The following is a 20213-nucleotide window of genomic DNA, read 5'->3' on the forward strand; positions in this document are numbered from 1 at the left end:
ACAGTGAAAGCAGGAATGTATAGAAGACAGAATAAAGTCTACAACAAGATCTCTAGGTGACCTACAGGAGATCAGCAAGGTTTTACTGTTTCAAATCTGACAACATGCAATTGCTGTTATCCACCCCATGAGTGCTTTAGATCAGGAAAAGAGTCATATAGACCTGCAAGTGTTGTTGGGCTGCAAATCCCAACAGCCCCACCAAACACAGCCAGTGGGAAGGAATGTTTAAAGTTGTAGTCTAGTCCAACATCTGAAGGATTACACGATTCCCATCCCAGCTACAGAGAGATTGAACCAGGAATTTAAATCAATATACTTAAAACAGGGAGGATCATACCCAACTCAGATTTCATACTTTCTTGGGCCAACCAAAACTTCCTGCAGGTGGCTTCCTAGGTTCCGAAAACACAGGTTCAGCACCTTTTCTTGGATAGCTCCCTGGACTAGGAAACTGACCAGCCAGCAACATGACAGATATTACAGAAGACTTTGCCTGTTTTCTATTTGCATTGTATGTAGAAGCAGGTATTAATTGTAGCCAAACACCTAGCAGGGCAACTTCTAGTGTTTAACATTGTACTCAGTACAAATGTGATCTTGAAAAATTAGGGTTTGGGGCCATAACTACCAGAATCTGACTGGAGGAATCTGGGAGTTTATTCTGAAAAGTATTTTTTCCCATGCTCTGTACAAAACAGTAACTGACCCTAAAGCAGCCAAGGTCCTTGATCCCATGTGCATCCACCATACCCCAGCCAATAGTCATGGGTAGGAGATATTTTAATTTAAATGGGAATTTTAAAGGTTAAACCCAGCTCTCTGAGTTGTGCTCAAAAGCAAGCAAGCACTTTACATTTCTATACCACTTCATAGTGAACTAAGCACCTTCTAAGCAGATTACAATGTGTTAGCAATTGCCCTCAACAAGCTGGGTACTCATTTTACCAACCTATGGAAAGATGGAAGGCTGAGTCAATCTAGAGCCCTGCGGGTTCAAATTCATAATATTGTGGCTGCAGTAGTGGCATTTAACCACTGGGCTACTAGGGCAGCCAACTGACAAGCAGTGGATCTCTTTGAGAAAAAGAAACATGGTCCTTAGTCAGGAGCTAGCTGGTGCATTCTAGACCAGCCTCAGTTCCTGAACAGTTATAATGGACAATATAAAAGTATAGCATGGGAAGGCAATACCAGAACTGTATCTGGGAAGAAAAAGCAGGGAGCACACACTCCAGGATCTCTCTGTACAGTGCCTGATTCAGGTAACACATGTGACCTGGACAACCCAAAGATACAACAGATGTTTCTTGGAGCCAAACTCTCTGCAGTCACTAGCATTTGATTCCTCTGGAAGCAGCTCAAAATGAGTATGTTGCCAGGATATTCAAAACTGCCACCCAGGACAGTCGGAAGGCACTGAAGTGGAGAAGATTTTGGATGACAGACTCAATCACTCTGGAAAAGAGCTACTGCTTTGATCTTTACACCGTGTCTAAATTCAGCATGGAACATAAATAAATAAGGTGATATAATTGCTTCATGTTTTTACAACATGTGCCACTCCCCTAGATTTAATAGATGGGTGTGAAGCAGTGTGGTTCAGAAGGCAGAGAAGTGGAACTGTGTGCAAATCTGACCACAGCTGGAAATCTCCCAGATTTGTACTCATCACAACTTTACTTTGCTCCAAGTGGATTGGAATACAACTTGTATCAGCCTCCTGCCAGCTTGCTGGATTTGGAGAGCAACAGGGTCAAAATCAAACAGATAGTCCCAACTAATCTAGATCATATGACTCAGAGAGATTTACATAAAGACTGCTTTACCATTCACCAACTGATTCAGTGTTCTTCTTGTTATGTGCCTGCAGGTTGACTTTGACTTATAGCAACCCTGCCATAGTTTTTTTATTGGCAAGATTTGGTCAGAGGGGGTTTGCCCTTGCCTTTCTCTGAGGCTGAGAAAGCTTGCCTAAGGTCTCTCAGTGTGTTGCCATGGCTGAATAGGGATTCAAACCTTGGTCTCCTAGAGTCCTAGTCCAACAGTCAGGCCACTATACCAATACAGTCGGCCCTTCTTATACACGAATTTTTTATACACGGATTCAAGCATACACGGTTTGAAAATGTTCCAAAAAAGTATAAATTTACCTTGATTTTCCATTTTTTATTAGGGACACCATTTTGCTGTGTCATTATATTTAATGGGACTTGAGCATACATGGATTTTGTTATACACGGGGGATCTTAGAACCAAACCCCAGCGTATAACAAGGGTCCACTGTATTGTCTCTCCAGTGATACAACAGGCCAACACCACTTTGAACGAACAATCTGAGTTCCCCCTCCCCGAGTTGTAGAGCTTGCTAAACAACAATATTAAAACGACAGAATATTTCTCTCCCCAACAGCCGGTATAAATGCACTAACAGAATTAGACTCCAGATAATAAAATCATCCATCCTATATCCAGATTAGGTTTCTAGAAATAAATTGCAGAATTGACGGCTTGCAAATGTAATATGCACCACCCACATACAGATTTTTTTAATATCCTGCTTTTTTCCCAATATGGGGGGAAAACATGATTGAAGAAATAGATGCAGTTAAAAACACATTAAATTATAATATTAAAACACAATTAAACAACTGCATCAAGAAACAGTTTAAATCTAGCAAAATTACTGGATCCCCTTATAAATTCTCTTCTTCAGCAACCAGTCCGTTTCCAGAAGTTGCTTGGAAAAAAATCTTTGCTTGCAGGTAGCAGTGCATTTAGAAAGAGGGCAACCTAATCTCACTTGGAAGAAAGTTCCAGAGTTTAGGGATACCCACTGAGAAGGCCTTGCCTTGTGCCTTCACCAAATGTAGCTGTAAAGGTGGTGTAACTGAAAGAAACACTAGCTCTTTTATTAAAACTAGCATTTGATTCCTCTGGAAGTCAGCAAGCAACATTCCTATAATGTTCCTATGACTTTTCTATAGTGAAAAGAGTCATATAAGCTGTTCAGGAGCAGAAGATAAAATACAGTGTGCCTGCATCATGTGCAGTCACCTCTTATGCAGCTTTCAGCTTACGCTGAAAGACACGCAACAGAAGTAACAATGGTGTGCGTGCCATGCCGCGCAACATGCACAAGCCCCATTATTTTCAATAAAATAATATTTTTTATTATGCGGGATCCCCCGCATAAAGCAAGGGCGCACTGTATACATTTTTCATATGGAACATGACATCAAACATTCTCTATGGCTACTTAGGAAACTCTCTTCCTGAATACGTATCTCCTTCGCTTTAGTCTTGTTCTCAAAATCTATCCTTTGGTTTAAGATCTTAATCCTTTCTCCCAGACTTAAATGTAAATGAATGTAAGAGCATCTCCCCATACTTATCCCTTACTACCCAGGCCTTTCTATTTCCTCTCTTCCTCTTCCTGTCAATTATAGAATGCAAAAATCTCATGGAGAGGAACCTTTCTTTCTAAATGAAATTTTGTAAGTACAATGTATACATTGTAGTGCAGAAGCGCAAGTGATGATAGGTGTTGGACTGAAACTTGGGAGATCAGGTTCAAGTCTCCACTGGCTGGCTTTAGAGAAATTATTTCCTTTCAGGGTTATTGTGAGTGGGAAGAAGAAGGCAAATCTTAAGTTTGTTGAAGGAGATGTTACCAATAAATGCCAGCTAATAAGAACAAGAAAGACTAAAAAAAGGAATTGCATGTTTTTTCACTTTTGAAAATAAAAATTAAGAATTAATTGGGCTTCAGTTTGCAAACATTTGAAAATGTTTTCAGGAGCAGGGAAGAAACTATGGTTCAGATCAGGGAGAAATAGATCAACATTTTCTTGGAAAGTTCTGGAATGCTTTAAATGCAGAGCATCATGTCCTGGAATAAGGCTTGTGTTAGAGTATTTTCGCTGCCCTTCTCATTGCTACAGATTCTACATATCTCAAAGCAACCTGCATAAGGAGTATCTTTTCCAGGCTCATTCAGTTTCCAGCTCTTTGTGGGAAAACAACACAAAGAAGGAAGCTCCCATAGATGATACAGGGCCACCACTACCTATCTATACTATTCATACTAGCATAATCTGACACAAGCACAAAACAAAAACAAGAAATATGTGTAGAAACAATAACAGAAACATAGCAACTGTCTGCACATCAAGTCAGGAAACACAGAACATTACACATACAAAAGACATTAAGGATTTGGAAAATTGTTATATTTATGTAAATGTCTTGGGTTAAACAACCCCCTCCCCCCAAAAAACCCCAAAACTTTTCCCAAGCTCTGTCTTAGATCAATGTGTCCTGAACTCATCCTATCCTTCTTTTAAATACAACCTAAAAGAATGGCAATCACCTTATTTTGTGGTAGAAATCCTACAAAGCTTATGATGCATATTGTGAGAAAACGCTTAGGATGACTACAGATTGTTAATGTGGGCATATCAAGTGCCCCAGTATAACTTCAGCTATGGATTGTGTCTCCTCTCTCTTTGCAGGTCCCTTGCATTAGGCCAACAGTATACTTCGCTGGGGTCTCAGCCAATCCTGTGTGGTTCGATTCCTGGCTTAGTGCCTAAACAGCTTCGGTTCTGCCGTAACTACATTGAAATCATGCCCAGTGTTGCTGAAGGTGTGAAGCTGGGAATCCAGGAATGCCAACACCAGTTCCGTGGGCGGCGTTGGAATTGCACCACCATTGATGACAGCTTGGCCATTTTTGGGCCTGTCCTAGATAAAGGTACAGCATATGCCAAGTTGGAGTACAGTCTAGGTATACATGCTAAATGCACTAACTGTTATATAAATAATTGTAAATTGAAAACATATCTAGGAGCTAGGATAAGCCAGACTGTTTAATGGGGGGAGAATGCTTTTCAGTATGCTAGATTTAATAACTATGCACCCATCTGTATGTAGAGAGACTTTGTAGGACCTTTGAGACTGAGAGAAATTGGCAGCATGAACTTTCGTAGTCTTCAGTCTACTTCCTCAGATGTATTTCGTAGACTAAAGTCTATGAAATCTCATGCTGCCAATTTCTTTTTCAGTTAGTCTCAAAGGTGCTACAAGATCTCTCTACATACTAATTCTACAGACTAACATATCTATGTCTTTGAGTTCTATCTCTCCCACACACACAATAGATTTTAGCTTTATGATGAGTATAGATAACCGTTTTCCAAAAGTTGACACAGGAAAGTGATTAAGACCCATTGTATATAGTCAAGCTCTGCCTCAGAGAGTTAATAAGGAAAAGGTGGAGATGCTGCCTCTCTTTCAGTGACAGGTGAAGGTAGGGGCAGAATCATAGAATAGTGAGATATAGGTAGTTGTAAACTGTTCCCCTCTTAAGCCTTATCTTCTCCCAATCCATGCATAACAGTGTTCTCCCACTGGCCTTTGGTCTGTTGCTGCTGTTGTGTAATATCAGCCTGGTTCACAGCAAGGCTATGATCATCCATGACCTGATCATGGATGAGGAAGCTGACCTCACTGGGCAGGTGAGCTGGGTAGCCCTGTCGTGTTTCAGCTTTGTCCACCTAGAACCTGCTTATGGCACCATTCCAGACAACAGGGTTAGACAGCACTGAAATAATGCAGACGACTTCCATCTCTAGCACTTTTATATTACTTTTCTCATATGGTATCACTAGCACTTTTATGTATGTTCTTACAGTGTACACTGTGGTGTTGTGTGTTAAGCAGAATGTACATTTGAAAAATGATTAATAAATAAATGGCATGCGCCCAGCCAGTGAGGAGATTATTTACTACACATCCCAGAATTTTGGAGAAATGGCAGTAAGAAGCTCACAGCCTTAATATGGTTGCAATCCCACCTCTGTAAATTCCTGCGTAGTAATTTGTATCCGTTCATTAAACAGTGGGAACCCAAGGTGATATGGATTACATCTGTCTGCAATTCCTTTGGTGTGAGGTCTGAGGCAGCTTTATTTAGTTACATAAGGTTAATCAAAAATAAACATTTACCTGAATTGCAAAGGCTGCAAAGTAGCAGGAGTTGTTCTTTGATCTGAATCTTTAAACTGAACTGAGTTTAAGATCCCTGACAGGTTATTATTATGACCTACCACTGAGATACATCTAAAATGGACCACATTCGCTGTACAATCATTTTTATTTTAAAGAAGGCCATGTAAGGAAAAGGTTTGGGCTGCACCTTCACTACAGAATTAATGTCATGACTCCATCCTATGGAATACTGGAATTTGTAGCTTGTTGTTGCAACAGAGCTCTTGCATAGAGAAGGCTAAATATCTCACAAAATTACACATTTGTATGTACAGCGCTGTGTACCTTTACAGCACTATAAATATAAATAATAATAGGCAAGAACGCTTTCTTCGGAATCTCTAGTTTTCTAGGTGAAAAGGTTTTCTAGGAGCTTGGGGAGAGCTATGCAGAAATTTTCAAGTATGCAAGGCCCTTCTCATCTTCTGAAGTGGTCCTGCCCAGACAGAGTCTGGTTTATCCCATCAGGAAAAGCTAGGCCTATGGAGTAAGGTGAAGAGGGTGGAATATGAAAAAAATTAAAGGTGTGTTTCAGAGTTCAGAGTTGGGTTTAAAAAAGATCTGAAAAAGCCACAGACTGCTACCAACTTTGGAAAACATAAAAACAAATCAGGCTAAGCGGGACCGACCACATTTCCTCGGAACAAATACGTATAACAAAACCTTCATCTCCAGGGCCTCTATCCTTCAGGGAAATGAAAGGCTAGCTCCGCAGGCTGCAAAATGGCCTACAGCATTGTGATAACCCAGCAGTGTTTTTCCCCCCTCTTTTCCTTTTCCTCGTCTTTTTTTTAGCTGTGACACAGATGACAAATTTGCATTAAAAGAGGAGACTGGGATATAAACGCAAGAGATTTAAAGGCAGTGCGGGTGGTGGGGAGGGAGAGAAAATGAGCTTATATGCAGGAGAAAAGAGCTAAGCTGCAATCCCCACTGTGCATCAGGGCAAGGGATATCGTTCCAGACCTTGAACTGTTTCACAACCCCCGCGCCATTCACACGCCCTTTTGCCACTCTGGGCCCAGGAGGGGAGGACCAGCATCAGAGGTCTCAATAGAGATTTCTGAGCCTGACTGGTGGGCTTGCAGGGGGATGGCAGGGCAGGGTGAACGCGGGCCCCGTTGCCAAGGGGTGGCCGCAGGGAATGCCAGCGTGGGTACTGCTGGGCCTGGCGGAAACATTCCACATTATGTGGGTAATACAGTGTGACACGCCGCAAACAATGGCAAATTGAGTGTCCCAGCAGGTAACGGGGTCTGGATCGGAGGCCATTACAGTGAAGCACTGTCAAGAGCCCCTAATCCACCCAAGCTTTGCCCCCCTCCACCAGCCCCCTCCGATGCCTTCTGGGAACTGGGAAATCTCTCGAAGGCAATCCCAGCCCCTGTTTCCTAACTCCTCAGCCACAAGAGAAATACAGAGACTTGGAAGAGGTGTTTTATTTTCCCAGACCACTTTCCCCCAAATTTCTGAACTGGTTTCAAGGTAGTAATTCTGGGACACCTCCCAGCTCACCAACTTTATTTATTTATTTATTTATTTCCATACACTGGGTTGACCAGTTTTAAGACAGCATCCCAGATGGGAACTACACTATTTCAATACTTCTAAAACATCTGACATCAGTTGGAGGTGCACTTTATTCTTTTACAGCAAAACCACGTTAATGTGTACAGTTTGTAATGCTCACAAGAACTTCTCCATCAGAGGAGACCACCTCTGCATGTTTGCATGCGTTCCTGCTGTATCACTGCCTTAGCTGAGCAGAAAGACTTAAAATCATGCTTTGCAGTGGAAATCCCCAAAGCAGGTGACAGCAATATTTAATATAATTGAGCAGCTGGATATATTGGCTGCAATGGATATAATAATAAAACCTAGTTTATCATGACGAACAAGCCAACATCATTCAGGCTCATGTGTTCCCCTTCTCTGGTGGGGTAGAGGAGAAAGAGGAGGAGCCTGAACACTTACATTTCCATTTTCTTGACTGTGGGTCGTTGTGTCATCTGAACCCATCAAACTGGCTAATCTTAATTATGGTTTGTCTGAAAGGGGCCAATTTTAATCCATAGGTTAAGAAGTTGTCATATTTTATTAAGTCATATCTAAGATTAATTCCAGTTCTGTTTTGAATGTTAGGCTTACATGTGGTATATTGGAAATGAAAGCAAAAGCTGCACTGGAAGTGAAAAGTACATAATGTCATAGTTCACCAAGTCTCGTTTCTGTCACAGTAAGCCATAGTTTACTGAAACATCTGAATGCAACCACAATTTTCTCAATAAAAATACAACAATGTCAGGTAACAACAGATACAACTTCAAGAAACAGTCATCTAATTCTGTTTTGGCACTTTGACTGAATGATCCAGTTACAGAATAACAGCAGAGGGATTTGCTCCCACCAAAGGCTGACTGAAAGGAATCTATACTGGGAGACTAAAGTATACAGAGACACTACAGCCAGCCTCTTTTAATGATTAGATTGTTGCTTATTGTTGTTGTGTGCCTTCCAGTTGTTTCAGATTTATGGTGATCCTAAGGTGAACCTATCATGGGATTTTATGGGACTGAGAATATGCAACTTGCCCAAGGTCACCCAGTGGGTTTCCATGGTCCAGCAGGGAATCAAACCCTGATTTCCAGAGTTGTAGTCCAATGTTCAAACCACTACACCACATTGGATATTTAGCTTGGAAATAGGAGCATTGCAGTAATTTGGAAGTAAGAAAATAGTGAGCAGGAAGTAACGTAACACAGCATTATTTCAGGTAACAAGTAATCTTAATATATTCTGAGTCATTTTGAGCCGTTTAAAATATGGTAAAGTTATTTTAAAAGTAAATTTAAGGTTTTTTAAAAAACTACAAAGTAATATGTTACTAATCAGGAACATCAGTCAGTACTTGTGAAGTGCAACAAATTGCTTCTTTAAAAAACCCAAACAAAATTGATGAATTATCTTTTTGCAATCATTTTTCTAGAGTCTGGTTGAATTACACAAATTCTCCACATACACACTCATTTGTCCCAACACACCAGTTGGACATCACTCCTCTAGGTGTCATCAGCATTCAGATATGATAGTCAGAAGTATATAGTTACCCTTGATTGAAAAATCATGATGGAATACAAGAGGGCCCTTAGAACTGTTGATTTGTGTTTTCAAAGACCAGAGCTATAGCTCTACATAGGCAGTGAAAGATGGGACAGAAGCTATTTTGCTGCTACCTAAATAATTTGAACTTTTCTCTCTCTCCCCTTTACTTGCAGCCACCCGAGAATCTGCCTTTGTCCATGCCATTGCATCAGCCGGCGTGGCATTTGCTGTGACACGCTCCTGTGCTGAAGGCACTTCTACCATCTGTGGCTGTGACTCACATCACAAAGGTCCACCAGGTGAAGGATGGAAATGGGGTGGTTGCAGTGAGGATGCTGACTTTGGAGTGCTGGTTTCGCGAGAGTTTGCCGATGCCCGAGAAAATCGCCCGGATGCCCGCTCAGCCATGAACAGGCACAATAATGAAGCTGGAAGAACAGTGAGTGGTTCCTCTCTTTATCCTCCTCTGGAAAAGCACAGGATAATAGTTTTGCTCCCACTCCCCTCAGTCTGCATTCCTGGCCTAATGACTGCAAGAAAGGAGAACCCAAACATTTGAGCAAGACACATGTCCCAGACCAAAGGACTAAACATGGGCTAGTCTAGGTACAAGGAGTCTGCCCTTTCTGCTTAATGGTTCCAACCACTCAAGCTGTGCCATTCTATAACATCCCAGCCCATTTGTCATTAATGTTTAGGCCCACCAAGAAACAGAGGAGAAGTATGTAGCAAGTGCTTCCAAATCTGCCAAAGCTCTGGTTGCTCCTAGTGTTTACCACAAAATGACAAGATAGAGTAGGCCCTTGGTATCCACTGAGGTTTGGTTTCAGGACCACCACCACCCTATGGATACCAAAATCCATGGATGCGCAAGTCTCATTAAATACAATAGTGTTGTAAAATAGTGCCCCTTATACAAAATGGCAAAATCAAGATTTGCTTTTTGGAATTTATATATATATTTAATTATTTTCAAGCTGTGGATGCGTGAATCCAGTGGGAAAGAATCCGTGGATACAAAGGGTGGACTGTATGTAGATTATTTAGGAGCTTAAAGATATATATCTGATAAGTGTGCTAAAGGACTAGTCTGATTGATTGAATTGATTGAATCAATTGATTGATTGATTGGAGCAAAATTAAGTTTAAACCATACTGAAATTGGAGGGTTGCTTTCTAGACTATGTAAGCATCTCAGAGACAACTTGTTGCCTGCATTTTTGAAGGAGGCACCATTTTTTATTTCAGATCAGCCCTCACCAGCCTGCCATTCTCTAGATGTTTTGGACAATAAATTCCATAAGACTATGTTGATGGGACTTGAAGTCCAAAACACTGGATAGGTGCACCAAATTGGAGAACAGTATTGTTCGGTTATATCATCAAGGGCATATAGTAATAAATCCAAAGAACTAAATCAAATAGCAAACTCCATATTAACATGATTTAAAGCAAAACAGTACATTTTGTCTTAATTGCCCTATTCCTTTGTAAATTCTAAACCAACTTAATTTTGTTATTAGAGAAATAATTAGGGTTGGGGATGCGGCGAGGGATTTTAAAATGTAGCTTTCCAAGATATCTTGAATAACTCTAAAAAGCCTTCTGCTTCCTGTTGTCCTTATTGTTTCCTTCCCTGGGAATTAATTTTAAAATATGCTTAGGCGACATTGTTGAGAGGTTAAATCAGTCTTTCCAGCCTAGTCCCTTCCAGAATGTTTTCAGTTTCAATTTCCATCATGGTCAGGAATCCTGGGATTTGTAGTCCAGAACATCTGGAGGATACAAGATTGGCGAAGCTTGGCTTAGGTCATCATTTTCATACGTTCTTACATGTTAAAAAGGCATTAGGGAGTAGAAGAAATTATGAAAGCAAGAATGGGGATTGAAGGAGATACATGAAGATGAATTCTCTTTAAACACCAATCCAATATTTTTTTAAAAAAATCATTTACTACAGAAATAGCACTTTTTAAAGGAAAGAACATATGAGTACCAGGAAAGGTTGCCCAAGTAGAGGGAGACAGATTAGGGGAAAAGATAGTTTTAACAGAGGAAACTGTTGTATCCATATCCTTCTTCTGAATGGAATTTTATCATTATTAAACCTAGTTGGAGTCACCAAATAAAAATTCAGAAATAATAACTTGATTTAGGTAATTAGGAGATCCAGGAGCATGGGAATGATACATAGATACATCTTGGTTATCAGAGCAGAGTGCAGAGAAAGTACTGGAGAACAAAAAGATTTTAAAAACCACCAGCTTAGATGACCATAAGGAGTTTTGTAAAACCTTTACCAGTGTTTTATTGTGGATACATTAACAGCAACATTCAATTAAGTACTAACAAAGACTGAGTTTAAGTCATCATGGGAAATGAAAGACAACGGTCTTGTCTGCATTGAGAGGTCCACTCATCCAAATGGGACTTACTTCTGAATAAGACTGCACAGGAATGGACTGAAAGTATTAATTCCAAAGGAATATGAACATCTAGCTATATCAGAGACCTACATGTTGCTGGACAGAGACTACAAAGCTGAGCCACAAATCATTTGATCATTTGGCCATGAGAAAGTTAGTCTCAGCTATTTTATATACGAGACATCATTTTACAATGTATTTAATAGGATTTGAGCATCCATAGATTTTGGTATTCACAGGGAATCCTGGAACTAAACCTCAGCAGATAACAAGGGCCCATTGTATAAAGAAAGCTGATGATGATAGTGAAGATGATTATGATGAAGGCCATAATTATAATGCCCAGTCTAAGAGACATAGACTAAGAATTAAAGTATTTTTCAGCCTAAGAATTTCCTTCTTGAATACCAGAACTCAATGGGGTTTATAATCCTATCCTTCCACATGGTCTCCCCCTGCTCCCCAGTCTTACCAAGCTTCAGTCATTTCAGGAGTATAACGTAGGTTTTGCTTCTGCTGTCATTAAACTAAAGTAGGAATGCTTCTTCCCAAGCTACTGCAAATTATTCAAGAGGCTCTACCAGTAGATGCAGATTACTTTCTACCCAAACTGCTCTAAAGCATAGTATAAAAGCAAAATTATTTTTAAAAATTCATTTAGATTAAATTGTTAATTTGACAATTCCCTGTCCTTAGGCTTACAAATCATCATCATCATTTTGATGAATTGCAGCTGAATTTGGTAGTTGTATTTTTGTAATGTGTAATACACCAGGTTTTTTAAAAAGCACTTAGGTAAAAATGCTTCTTGCCTTTTTTACTTTTTACAGTAGCTTTCAAATCACCAGCCACAATCAGACGATCAGATGGTGATATTAAAGATGTTCAGACAGATTAAAAACCCTCAGTGTGAACTACTGATATTGCATGAAATCTAGGTTGCAAAATCATTTTTAAAATGTCTGAAATTTTGGCATGGGGAAGACAAACAATTTCCAGTTATATGAATTTCTTAGAAGAGACGCCACTCTTGCCCCAGATGGAGACCTCGCCAACCAAACAGCACGGCCTTCATGAGGCCTAAAAAGAACACGCTCCTGGCAGGTTCTTTTGACCCTCCACACGGGGCGCCATTGGTGCACTAGTGCGTAATCATGACATTCACGTGGCGTGGCATTGTTTGGGCATTACGCCGCTTGGACATCATCATCATGTGCCCTGTGCGGGCGAGGGCACAGCAAGATGGCACACAGGCACTAATAGTAGGGTTGGGCGTGTGTGGATGCCCAGCCCTACCTAGCCCTAATTTCGGCCCCAGGTTGGCGCAAAGCATTGGTCTGTACCAGGCCATAGTTTCAAAACTATGTCCATCATTCTCATTGTTGCAAAACTCAAGTAAGACTACAGTTGACAAGAACATATGCAAAAAAAGAGAGAGAGAGAGAGAGAGAAAGAGAAAAGGTTTCAAGATGCAAAAATGGGAGAAAGCTGTCACCTATTTAGAATGCAAATTTTATTTATATGAATGCAGATGAATTGGATCTCGGAGACCTAAACTCCAGTCTCTACATCTGCCATGGACTCAGTCCTTGACACCATTTAGCTGCAAGCAGGAACGTCTCCAACCTTATGAGGGGCTCAGAAACAGAAGTCAGAAAAGTTACTTTTTGGACTAGCAGTCCCAGAGTCTTTTAGCTGACATTCTCACTGCCTAGAATGTTCTGAATTTTTGTCCCAAAAAAATTACTGTCTTCTCCAATATCTGCTCTGCATGCTTTGAGTGGCTAATGCTTGGCAGTTAGTTTGAATTTGTTGTCTTAAAAAAAAAACACTGGGGAATATGAAGCAAGAACAGGTTCTTTCCACTAACATAGTAAGTTGCAATGAAGATGAAATAATGCTAATGGAGACTGTTCAGGAAGGACCCTTGACTGTATGAATAATTCTCTAAATTTATCTAAGCTGACATGACATGTTTTTGTTTTATCCTGGATAGACTATCTTGGACCACATGCACTTGAAATGCAAGTGCCATGGCCTCTCTGGCAGTTGTGAGGTTAAAACTTGCTGGTGGGCCCAGCCGGATTTCCGGGCCATTGGCGACTATTTGAAGGACAAATATGACAGCGCTTCCGAGATGGTGGTGGAAAAACACCGAGAATCTCGTGGGTGGGTGGAAACATTGCGTGCCAAGTATGCCCTCTTCAAGCCACCAACTGAGCGCGACTTGGTCTACTATGAGAACTCACCCAATTTCTGTGAACCCAACCCTGAGACTGGCTCTTTTGGCACCAGGGACAGGATGTGCAATGTCACTTCACATGGGATCGATGGGTGTGATTTGCTCTGCTGCGGCCGTGGACATAACACCAGGACAGAGAAGAGGAAGGAGAAATGCCATTGCATATTCCATTGGTGCTGTTATGTTAGCTGCCAGGAATGCATCCGGGTTTACGATGTGCACACCTGCAAGTAAACAGAAAGGTATGTGTGGGGCAAAGGGACAGTCGGCACAAACACAGAAGTAAAATGGGGAAAAGGCCTGGTATAATCTGATAGCTACAGAATATAAAATGAGAAGTTCCTACTTCAGATTTCATTGCCACAGCAATTCTTCTAGACTGGAATAGGCAGATTTCAGGCTTGTACAACCTTCCTTGTTTTTTTACTAAAACCCTAAGGCCCACTAATGAGAGCCAGGTACAAAACAATGCATATTTGGAGGTTGGAGGGGATAGTGCAACCAATTGCCTACCACACTCCATGGGTCACATAATATATATGCTAGGGTAGGGGTTTTAGGTGTGACTGGACTACCGCTCACATGAATCTTAACCACCATAGCCAATGGTGAGGAACAAGGGAAGCTGCAATTCAACCATGTCTGGAGGGCCATATGTTCAACCACCCTGGTACATACACATATATATCAGTTACTTAAAGATTAGGAATTTTTACACAAAGCTGCGAGATTGGTTGTATGAACTGGCTGCACGAAGAATTGGTGAGAGCAACCAATAAATGCTCAGATTTTACATCCTAAGAGATTAGGAGCTAGCCAAGGAAGGGATGGGCATTCCTGTCCTTAAAAAATCTAAGCAAGTTTTTAGTTTCAGTGGCACCCAGGACAGGCAATAATAAGGAGACAATACTTGCATAGCTTCTGTAGTTCTTGTAATATTGTTGAAATAATTCATGCATGAGAAATGCTTTTAAATTACAAAATGCAGTCTTTTTTAGGAGTGGGAACCTTTAGCAAGTCTAGGGACCAAACTCCCCACATAAACCTGAACGTCAAGGAGTGCACCCTCTGCAAATGAAATTGCTGTGCTGGAAGCCAAAAAGAAGGGTTGGCTTTTCAATCTTAAAGCAGGGCTTGCACAGTGCATACGTAATGGTGAAACCCCATTAGAACAAGAGCCTAGTATCTCATGAGGCAGAAGAGAAAATGGTAGACTGAACGTTATGTGGAGCAGGACACAAGGGAAGCAGTTAAAAGAGAGGGGAAATTGTAAAAGATGAAGCTGAAACAGATAGCTGTCCTTTAAAGAAAGTTGCATCCATTTCACAAGTGTTTCCTTGCTTAACCTGAATGTCAAAATGATTTAGGAAAAATCAGCTGAGATGTGCACACTCTTTATGATTACAGTCTGAAGAAGGCAAACATGAACTTCAAAGTGTAGAAAAGATGGCAAGGCATTCAGTTCCTGAACTGCATGTCAGAGCCCCTGTGGTTCAGTCAGGCTCTTGTCACTTTTGAATGAGGTTCCAAGTGACAAAAGAGACTTTTAACCATCTTTTGGTAATTTATTTATTCATTCATTCAGCACTGACAATCTCATTTTCAATCAAAATCAAGATAATACACACTCAAATAATACATTCAAAAAGAAGAAGAAGAAAAGAAACAGAGAAAGGAAGAAGAAGAAAAACAGCTATGCTGAAACTTATAAAACATAACAGGGCTCCTAATCCTAACTCTAATGAAAAGATTAATAAATATGAAATATATTCTACCATTACAGGTTAAATTATTTTATTAGAGTGACTAGCAATTACTACCACAGATTATTACATTGTTAAGTTTCTTATTGCTCAAAAAGTCCATAAATGGTTTCCAATCTCAAAATGTCTTCAGTTGACTTTGCCTTTAGAACCCACGTTTGGTCATTTTTCTGTCGTTGGTGCTTCAGTCCATTCCACGTTTGAGCAAACAATGTTGTTGCTGAATCCATGTTAACCTGCCTAGTTCTTTATCCATAATGCCCAACAGAAACATCTCTGGCCCTATACAGACTGGCCCGAAAGGCTGGCCTATGGGTAATCAGGGTGCAGCGTCCTGACAACACACACCCTGACACTCTCCCCAAGGTGCCAAGATGCTGTACACCACTCCAAACACCTCCAGCACTGTAACAAGATGATGCAGCACCGAAGGAGCACCATATAGCCACGCTGCAATGGCTATGGCGCCCTTTGGAGGGCACAAAAAGGAGCCACTTTTTGTGGCTTCTTTTTGCACCCTCCAAAGGCTGGATCAGAGCTGTGGCATGAGGTTGTCATGTCCCTGATCCAGCTGAAGAAGGGATGGCTGCATGCACTGTACCATGACAAATCTACCTTTAAGTCCATTTTTAAGACCTTTTTTTCATTATTTACCAGAAGAGGAGGGGGAGCCTTTCTTTTAAAAATGTCAAGTCTTGGATCCAGCACAAAGATAAACTCTATAGAACTTGCTACTTGGTGGTACCACTATTCATCCTAATAAAATTATTGCCTTATTATGACTTTGGGGTTTTTTTCTAGTGGATTAAACATCTCCCTCCCTCTTTTGAAGAGTCATAGCTGTTTTATTAGACAAGAAGCTCCTCGCCTCCTATAGTTCAATTGTGCAACACACTGGCCTGTTACAGACTGCCAAAATAAAGCTGCTTCGGGTCTCTTTGGAGATATGCTGTTTAAATGCTGCATGCATCCTAAGAATCCGGAAGCTGCACCAAAGCTGCACTCCAGTGCTTAGGATTTGAGTGTGGCTTTGGCGTGACCTCCGGACTCTTAGGACCCATGCATCATTTAAATGCCATACCTCCAAAGAGACCTGAAGCAGCTTTATTTTGGCAGTCTGTAACAAGCCACTGTTGCAAATAGGCACATTTGTCAGGGGGTGTTATTAGCTTTGGCTCCCTATTAAATGTATACCTTGTGGCACAACAGGATTTGGGGTTTATAAGTGTGACATGACCCTCTTCACAACTAGGCAAAGTTATGAGAGTGCTATGATTGGATCTCCTTTTAAAAAAAAAAAAAAGGCAAAGTGAAGGCAAAGATGGAAATCAAACCAAGGCAATGAAACTGAGTGCTGGTCTTTTCCCATTCTAAAGTTGCATGGACCTGCAGGACCAATAAGGGGCTATACAGACAGCCCAACAGGAGCAGCTCTATGCCGCCCCTGGAAGTGCAGGGTTGGGGACACGGCAGCTGCACCCCATGCCCCAACCTGGTGCAAATAGAAGCCGCAAAATGCAGCTCCTATTTGCGCCCTAGAGCAGACACTATAAGTGCCATGGTGTGGCCTTATGATGTCTTTTGTGTGCAGCCTTATGACGTCTCTTGTGCGCAACACCACTTGGGTGATGCACATGACAGATGTCATCATGGTGCACACTGTCTGGACAGTTGCATGCCAATATGGCACCTGTAAATGCTCAGCCCTACCTGAGCCCTAGTTCGGGTGCAGACAAGCGTGAAGTGCCAGTCTGTACACCCCATAACTTTCTAGACTTGGATTCAGGAAGAAGTGCAGGGGGAAGATGTCACCTCATCTTTCTTCATCATGGATGAGAAGCATTGTTATGACTGAGTGGGTGGGAGAGTTAAAGCCACCGCAAACCCTGAAGAAACATTGGTTCTGGTGTGATTTGGCTTTTAATTCTTTACTTTTTCCCCTTTCCTGAAAAGAATCCCATGGTTCAGCTGAAGCAGAACATGGAAGAGAAAGAGGGACTGCCAAGATATTCCACAGAGACAGCCCCAACTCCTGAAAACCGAGAAGAAGCACATTCTTTCTAGCCTATCCCCTGCCCTGTTGAAACCAAGGCAGAGAATGGTGGAGGAAGAACCCAACTGCAAATCCACTCCATGAGACTTTTCTGGATCCTCTGCCAGCCCTGCCAACATTTTTCTTCTTTGCTATTGAACAGGCTGAGCATGGCTGCCGACTTCAGACCAAACAGATCTGGAGGTGGTCTTCCCAATCTTTTTTTTTTTTTTTTTTTTTTTTTTGCACATATCAAAATATAATATTTATATATATATATATTAAAAACCATAAGAAAAGAGCAAGGCTGTAGCAATATCGACAGATGCTTACAGTTCTGTGTCTACAGTTACTGATGTACAAAATACAGATGATTAACAGCCAAGGTTCAAGAAAATGTGAAGGGTAACCAAGTGCCCCTGATGATGGCGAGTGATTTTACACGCTGAAGGTCTGAAGTACAGTTGTTTTGTGAATAACTTAATGTGTGAACCTAAAAGACTTATTTCCCCCCAATCCCCAAATATACACCCATGTAACCAACATGATTTTGTCCTAGTCATCTGCTCTATAAACAGCGTTGATTCTGGAGTTTGAGGGAAAGAGCAGGTGACAGTATCTCATACATGTAAAACAGAGGATTTCCTTTATCCTTACCTTCCTTTCAGCACTTGTTGGTCCAAGTGGCCCAGTGAGATATCTTTTTATACATACATACACCTTCTATTTAATGTGTATATATACATTTTTGTTGCTATAGTCCAGCACTTCCCAAAAGAATGGGCATAGAGATCATAATAAAACATCTGAAACCAGCCCTTACTGTAAAACCCAAGCTTTTACCTAAATGTTAGAGTATTTCCCAGCAGGTTGGGTTAACTTAGGATCAAACTTGACTATATGTTTATGATTTGAATTGATTTTGTTTTGTTTGTTCCAGGGGTGTTTGCCCAAACGGGTGAAAGATATCTTCTCGTCATAGCATATGACATAGCAATGCCCGTCTTGCATTTCACTTGCTTTATCTGTAGATTGGCTATTGGGAGGTAAACATGGACCTAATTTAAAACCCTGGTGGCTGAGACATCTTTGTCTGAAGAAATCTCATTGTAGGAGGGAAAGGGGGTTGTAGGAAGTATGCATTCTCCCTGACATCTCCTCTTGATTCAAAAACAAAGTGGTCTGCAACACAACATTGCAGCCTGCCATTACTCCTTTACAATAATATTCTCATTAAGGGTGTCAGCCAACTAGGCATTAGTTGAGTGTGTTAAAAGTTGCGAGGAGTTCAAGGCCAATTCTCTTCTCCCATACTGCCTTCCCATTTTCCCCCTCCCAACCATCATTCAACATTTCATTTTATTGAGCAATCACCCCGTTTCATTTAAGGGGTTTTATACAGCACCAGATGACACCCTTATCACTCTCACATCTTTTCCTGCCACTTCATCCGTCTTTTTTCTTGCCACGGAAAATCCCTTTAAGAGCCAGGCAAGAGGAAGAGAGAAAAATTAAGATGCCAGATATAGATGCTGGCATAATGTCAGGAATAAACTCTTCTAGAACATGGCCACATAGCCCAAAAAACCCCACAAAAAACTATGGATGCCGGCCATGAAAGCCTTTGACTTCACATTACAGGATGTCTTTTGAGTAGTAGCACTTGAAGCCATCCATCAGGAAACACTCTTGTTTGCTCGATTCACAATTTGTGCACCTTCTGGTTTCTTTCGATCTCTACCTCCCTCCGCCCCACTTTGAATATTCACTACGCTCACAGGTGCTTCTTAGGCCACTTCCTGACTTTTTAAACACTATTTCCTTGTATTTCATAAGGACAGGTACTTTGGCATATCTAATGTCATCAGTATGTGCATACCCTCCAATTGCCCCAATTTGGCAAGGACACTCTCAGTTCATCTATAGTCTCTTATCCAGTTGCTTTTAAAACGTACCAGTTTCTTTCTCCTCCTTCCACCTTTGCCCTTCATCATCAGCTTATCTCAGTTGCTGTACACTGAGTTCACAATGCAAAAGTAGTTTCCACTCACCTCAACGGAGGGGAGATGAGAGGAGGGGGGCGAATCTTGTCCTCCATAGTAAGCTTTGGAAAAAGCAAACTGCCGCAGCCTCTCCCAGCTTTGTGTGTTCATCGTCATCAACGTTTTGCCATCTTGACCACACTATGATGTTGACTGGGTACATGCGTTCTGATTTTCATCTGTGAAATATTGGAGGGTATGTATGTAGAATCCACCATCTTATTTTCACAAACAGCTTAAAGAATTCAACCAGCTTATTTCATTCTCAGAACATGATGGACCTGAAACAATATGTTAGTGTACCCTCTCCGCTCCATAGAAGTGCTCCTTTTCAGAGTTCAATCCAGCAGGGCATTCCACTTTGCTCCCATCCACTGGTCTTCTGTGTTCGGCCATATCTCCACATTCTTTGGTTACTGAAAATACTTAACCTTATTAACATCCCACTGAGTTTCTGTGGTTTGTTTTTTCTTAATTGAGCACTTCTGCAAACCTTGGGGGCTTCCTCTCATACACACACATACACAGAGTTCTTAGCAGCCCTGTTTTGCTTAC

General features: G+C 41.2%; 1 protein-coding gene across 2 annotated transcripts in view; it reads left to right on the top strand.

Moving 5' to 3' along the window:
- LOC149309232 (proto-oncogene Wnt-3) overlaps positions 1 to 14055 on the top strand; it is a 36036-nt gene extending 21981 nt beyond the window's left edge. For both annotated transcript variants that reach the window (XM_089531204.1, XM_089531205.1), the window contains exons 2-4: positions 4515 to 4756; positions 9327 to 9592; positions 13576 to 14055. In XM_089531204.1, coding sequence (XP_089387330.1) covers positions 4630 to 4756; positions 9327 to 9592; positions 13576 to 14055 — 873 coding nt within the window. In that variant the 5' untranslated portion in view covers positions 4515 to 4629. The remainder of the gene's footprint in view (positions 1 to 4514; positions 4757 to 9326; positions 9593 to 13575) is intronic.
- The last annotated feature ends 6158 nt before the right edge of the window (positions 14056 to 20213 follow it).

This window comes from Sceloporus occidentalis, unplaced genomic scaffold (genome assembly GCF_023333645.1).
Source record: "Sceloporus occidentalis isolate IW3139 unplaced genomic scaffold, rSceOcc1.0.p SCAF_7, whole genome shotgun sequence".
Lineage (NCBI taxonomy): Eukaryota > Metazoa > Chordata > Lepidosauria > Squamata > Phrynosomatidae > Sceloporus > Sceloporus occidentalis.